Genomic DNA, 6,013 nt, shown 5'->3' with positions numbered 1-6,013 from the left:
GAGGACTGCAGCCATCTTTTATAAATGACGTAGCAGCTGCAGCATAACGATTGTTATGCAAACTTCCATCGTCATCGTTTGGAATGGCATTGTCGTGTTTTAATTATGTGTTCTGTTTTACGTACACCAAGAACTAACCCGTCACAGGTGCCAATTTTTTTTTTAAAAAGCCTAACATTTCCTTTGGATGTTTTTATTCAACCAGTGTGTTTGCTTGGATCTGCGTTTTAAATGCCCCATGTATCTCGCTTCTATCCCTTCTCAAGGTTCCCAATGCCACGTAAACTTTTTTGTCCCTCAAAATAAAATAAAAAGTTTACAGTCAGTGCAATAAATAGCCTCAAGATACAGATGCAAACAATACATCTCCTGGAAATCTGCTCCTCTGGTGCCGATGGTCCTTCCAGCAACTGGCTTCTTATTGGTAATCTGTGAGTGGATTCACAATGCTGTACCATCTGTATCTTTGAGGCTAGTTTCAACTATCCAAGGGGAATGTGACTTTTACTTCAAAATGGCTAAATGTATTTCCTTGAAATTATTATCCATTGTGTGAAACTGTTTAAAAACAACACCTTCACACAAAACCATTGGAAAATATGCAGACACTTCAAAAGGATTAAAGGCATTTTTTATTGGAAGATAAATATTTATAAGGGTGGTTACCTTTAACTAGTAACAGTAAACTCACACAGCTTAACGACTGGATCTCCAATGGGCACCTTCAGTTACACTCAGATTCAACTAATGTACAGTAAATGCAGTTTCAAGACTTGGGTTTGGAGGAGGGAAAACCTCAAAACATCCAAATCTCAGTCAACCCGTTGCCCTTGGGGAGGGGGGGAGTTGGGCATTTTTACAGCTACTCCATCAGTAAAAGTCTAAGAGAGACGGTTTCAATGCCATACGCTCATTCTCCTTCATCAAACCTGCAGCCTTACACAATGAATGGTTTAATAAAGAAATAGCACAATGCACAGTCAGCATTCTTTTATTTAAAGAGCTTTTGATCAGGGTCTGTCTGTACAAACAGGAACTCCTCCAAAGGTGTCTGATTGCTGGGTGGCCAGCAGCTTTTCTCGCATGTGTAAATTAAAACAGTACCGAATTCCACCGTCAATCCTGAAAAACAAAGACAAGAATCAGCATCTTAAAGAGGCTGCAGCGCAGGATACAATACACATACTACAGATGGAGGAGTGTTTTGTGTACATTTTTCAGATTTTGATAGTCCATGCAGATTATACACCCGCATAGTGTGAAATTGCTCCAGAGTTTTAATATAAAGCAGTGATAAAACCAATCAGACAAATCAAAGGACAGATACATACAGATTTCTCCCACATTTGCTAAAAAAAAGTGCACATCAACAAAAAAGTACAGGGTTTCTGTGATACATTGCATTGTGATGTCAGAGGCCTTCCTTGAACACTTTCATGTGACAGGTTCACGCTCCCCATCTGTAGACCGAGGGGCACTCATTGACATACTGTCGTTTGAAACTTCTACACAAGATTTCAGCATGGCGACTGTCTGATATTATACTGTTGACTTGATAAGCACATTTTTGAAAAACACCAACCTTCTGTGTTGATACTTTTGAGCATGCTGACCAAAGCAGGCATAATCTGAAACTCAAATCTTCTCGGGCTGCCACAGCTCCGACAACAGGGGACCATCTGCTTCATATTGGAGAGAGGAGCAGTGATAAACAAGGGCTGGCCATCCCGAGAATATCTGGGAAGGGAAAAGGTTTGCACTGATCACATTTTCAAATTCACTTGGGTAGTTTCCTTTGATAAAAATCGACTCACCTTTCCAAATATCTGCAGGTCTCTTTGCAAAGGACAGTACTGGTGTGCGAACCAACCAGTGCTCATGTAGGTTAATTAATTTAAAAACATTGGGTGAAACTAGAAAAGCTCAGCCTTTCAGGGCACTTGGTACTGTCTTGAAATTTTGATTGATATCTCTCAGCCAGCACTGATAAGCAGGGAGACTGTCAACCCCTGGAAAATGAGGTCAAACAATCAATTAATAAAAGTTTGTTTGAGACTACATGTAGTGCAGTATGCATCCCTGAAACCTAAAACACGGTATAGAAAAGTGTGCAGTAAATTGCCATGCTTGCCTGTGCTTTCATTTAGATTTTACTGTGCTTCACCACACACTGCCACCTGTATGTCTTCACCCTGGTATACCGAAGTAAGCTTTTTTTTATAAGGAACATTTTTTATAAGGACGTTTTCACTATTATTCTTCATTTGAAGAGTGATTTAAATTAGACAAGAGTGAATCTGAAGATGATTGTGGGACGCTGCAATTAAAGAATTACCTCAACACCTGTTCTTGACATACTGATATTTTTTTCATGAACTTGAGGAAGATTTCGTCTCCATGTCTGGCTTTTGTTTTCTCATATATTTCGCTCTCTCCTTCACAGCTGAAAGCACAAAGCAATGCAAAACAGAACATAACAATCAAAAACTGACTCGACTAAAACACTTAGATATGCAGCTAATCCTGCCCTATATCCGCTGTTATCTATCCTGGCAAATTATCACAATTATGTTTAAAAAAATTGTAGGCATACGTACAGCACGATACAGTACATTTTGGATAACAAATGTCATAAAAGAATATCACATTTACAAGGCAACACAGCAGTGATACAGCACAAGAAGTGCAGAAACCAATCACTTATTTACCTTATTAACTGTTGCACATCAACCCCCTCTCTTCTCTGATACTCTTTCAGTAATCTCTGTGCGTGGTCCATGTCTGCATCGACACAGAACTCCCCCTCGTCCACCACACTGATGTAGTAGGGCTGGAAGGTGGGCACAGGGCCTGGGAGGAGCAGCCCCTCTCCTGCAGGCACGGAGCTCTGTAAGTGCTCTCTCAGGCTGAGGCCTTGCAGCTGGCTCGTGAAGTCCGTATCCATGGAGCTATTGGCAGGAGGAGCTGAAGATTCTGTCTCCTCGTCCATGCCCCAGTCGTCTGCTCCCTCACACCAGTCTCTGGTTGCCATGGTAGCCTCCTGGATTAAAAGAGGTGGTAAAAAGTGTGTTTCTTTACTTGTCAATGATAATTTGTAACCCAGTAAGGCTTCCGATAAGGCCACTCCTGGTGTATTGGGACCTGTATTATTTTTGAGTAATTTATTTAATGTTTGGTCAATTTAGTGCTCAGGTGAGGGGAAATGGCAGACAGGCACCATGAGAGGCTTACCCTCACAGTTCTGACCTCATCCTCATCTGAACACCCCCTGCCTGTGTCCCAGTCAGATGAATGACAGGTGAATTAGGCTGCAGCGCCACCTAGCCCCCTAATATAATTATTAACCGTTCCCATACATTCTTATGCTGTTTTTGTAGATGTTTTTCTATGTTTTACTCCTTTGCTCCAATACTGAGTTTTAATTCCGTCTAACTAGCAATTACATAAATTCATCGCTGAGCAAAAAAAAAAAAAAAAGCTAAACTGGCCAGGCACAGCATTAAATGACCTCATTCCAAAAGAAACATGTGTGACTATAACCATTCACCTCACCATCTGCAGTGCATCCAAACAGTAGGAAGAAGTTTCAACATGCTTCACAAAATTACAGTATTGTTATAGCAGTACTTATAAAAAGAAACATTGTTATACTGCTGTATATCTGATAATGAGTGTCATGGAGGATTTACTTGATTAATTTCAATGATGGAAATAAGACTCCTGTTGCATAGCACTTTCACCCAGTCCAGGCTTTACTAAGAGCTTGATTAGCCACAGTGTATAGGTAACAAGCTCAGGCGTGTCTCATTAAATTCATAGTAAAATCAGGAATGGATCAGACTGCTATGTAATGTGAGTCTTATTTCCATCCTTGCATTTGATACTGACGATACAGCTTTTTAGATTTTAACTCTACCTGGTTGGCTTTAGGTTCTTGTGCCTGTTTAGCTTCTGTTTCCAAACACTGGGAACGCAATACTGTCCAGCTACAGAAAATCAGAGGCATACCATTTCAGAAGTGGCAATGATAACTTCACAACTGGTTTCAGAGAGCCGGGCTAGTACTATCCTTGGAATATCAAATGTTACCTTAGATAGTCAAGGATGGAAATAATACTCCTACTGTATAGCAGATTCCACAGTTTAATACAAGCTTGATTAGCCACAGTATATAGGTAACAAGCTCAGTTGTGTCTTCTTAAACTCATAGTAAAACCAGGAATGGAGCAAATTGCTGTGCAATGGGAGTCTTATTTCTATCCTTGCTACAGTAGTACAAGTTCTGGTTGGGGTTTGTGAAACCAACTATACATTTTTCACAAATACAAACTGCTGCAATGCTATCTAGAGGCTTTTTTCCCATCAAAAGTTAAACATGAATAAACTGTTAAAACTGGTGTTTAAAAATAATGCGGTCTCCTACTTCCATGGCAGTATTACATCATGTACTGTAGTGCCCATTTAATTTTTGGGGCGCATTTTGATTGACGTTATAATTACTCACCTTTCTGATTTTCCAAAACATGCTCTGCTTGGGCATGCAAACACGTTTACGGTGCGATGATACGGGGACCCCTCCAGGGGGCAGTATACTTGCACAACATGAACAAGGATGCCATTACAAATCGAGCAAGAAGGATAGCGCAGTGTCAAAGATGGAAAGCAGTTCTGAAAATAATATAGAAACAAGCCAAACATCATTTGAATATTAAATTTAACACCATTTATAAAATAAATGCTAATTATTATTTAATTTAAAAAAATTGAAATAAAAGGACGAGCCAGCCAGGAGTCGAACCTAGAATCTTCTGATCCGTAGTCAGACGCGTTATCCATTGCGCCACTGGCCCGCACATTTTCTACACTGTAACCTTACCATAGTAGTAACTAACTATACCATATATATATTAAAAACCGACAGTGTTACCAGTTAATATTTTTCAATTGAGATTCCTCTTAAATACCAGTTATGTTTTACCATACCGAGATTAAACAACAGTCGCCTACTAGAAAGCGAAACGTATGCCGCTTTTGAAACCACGTCAAAACAAGCTCGTACAGTAGTAATATGTATCTCGGAAAAGGCCGGTCTTTAGTTCCTTCTTTTAATATTACAGAAATGTCATGTGTTTAGCTATTTGTGGGGTTGAAAATATATACAACAAACACACGTGTTGTTTTCAATTCACTTTACGGGTTCAAGTCATTCGTTTTTTGTGTTATCATTATCAATAGTAGTTGCTTGAAACCGGGGACTTGATTTTGGAATCGCCCGGCTTTAAACTCAGTAACGCGGTTAGTATTGCCCTTAAATGTGAACAAAAGTTCGCCCTCACCTAAATTACAGGACAAACGGAGGCATCATTTATTCAGGCTCCATCCTAATACTACTGGGGAAATACACAATTCTTAATTTTAAATACAGCAACTTAACAAAAGTACCCAGGTTATTATGTATTGTTCTTCTTCTAGCAGTTTCATAGTAGCGTGATTATTATTATTTTAAAAAACATTGCCTCTTACCGGCAGTTCTCCAATTTTGCTGGTAAAACATGAAGATAAGCTTCTTTTTGCATCTATTTCAGCGTCTCGTATTCCCAAAAGGACACATTCTAATTGCCTCTGTTCTGCGGCCATTATAATCATGTCACATGCCTGTCCGGTAAAAACACGGGATCTTGTCCCCTTTTCAACAACCGTCGCTACTGTTTAATTAAGCGAGTGTTTCTTAAAATGTATGCATTTTCCTTGTCGTACCAATCTGCATACGGGTGCAGTACACATATTTAATTGGCTACTCGTCCAAGTATTGCTCTTTCAATGAACTCGAGTCTAAGACTTTGTGCCAACCATAGCCTTCATTTTTCATTCGAGTAGTCCTGATCTTTTTTTTAAACAAGGAATTTATTGTTTAATTGAAACAATGCTTAATTAAATTATTAAGGACATTGATGGAACATGGTCCTGGATTAGGAGTGACGTGAAGAGCCGCAAGTACCACACATAATTAATC

At 39.5% G+C, this 6,013-nt stretch overlaps 1 protein-coding gene and 1 non-coding gene across 2 annotated transcripts; both read right to left on the bottom strand.

Moving 5' to 3' along the window:
- Positions 1-975: 975 nt before the first annotated feature.
- On the bottom strand, positions 976-5,869 carry LOC117424453 (programmed cell death protein 2-like). Its single transcript, XM_034040799.3, has 7 exons — positions 5,524-5,869; positions 4,505-4,668; positions 3,917-3,986; positions 2,709-3,040; positions 2,336-2,443; positions 1,583-1,737; positions 976-1,122 (listed from the first exon to the last, which is right to left on the bottom strand). The coding sequence occupies exons 1-7, from the start codon at positions 5,644-5,646 to the stop codon at positions 992-994; spliced, it is 1,083 nt and encodes a 360-aa protein (XP_033896690.3). The 5' UTR covers positions 5,647-5,869; the 3' UTR covers positions 976-991.
- Positions 4,778-4,850, bottom strand: trnar-acg (transfer RNA arginine (anticodon ACG)). The gene has a single exon. It is a non-coding gene; the product is annotated as a tRNA-Arg (tRNA).
- Positions 5,870-6,013: the final 144 nt, after the last annotated feature.

The sequence above is a fragment of the Acipenser ruthenus genome, chromosome 19 (genome assembly GCF_902713425.1).
Source record: "Acipenser ruthenus chromosome 19, fAciRut3.2 maternal haplotype, whole genome shotgun sequence".
NCBI classification, from domain to species: domain Eukaryota; kingdom Metazoa; phylum Chordata; class Actinopteri; order Acipenseriformes; family Acipenseridae; genus Acipenser; species Acipenser ruthenus.
The sequence above is the reverse complement of the archived record's forward strand: the minus strand, read 5'-3'. Positions and strand labels throughout refer to the sequence as shown.

Excerpts from the sequence above, each read along its gene's own strand:
- LOC117424453 (XM_034040799.3), bottom strand. The coding sequence starts at position 5,646 with ATGATTATAATGGCCGCAGAACAGAGGCAATTAGAATGTGTCCTTTTG. Across the intron at positions 3,987-4,504 it reads TGTTTTGGAAAATCAGAAAG|CTGGACAGTATTGCGTTCCC; the intron begins GTGAGTAATTAT and ends GATTTTCTGTAG. Across the intron at positions 3,041-3,916 it reads AAGAACCTAAAGCCAACCAG|GAGGCTACCATGGCAACCAG; the intron begins GTAGAGTTAAAA and ends CTTTTAATCCAG.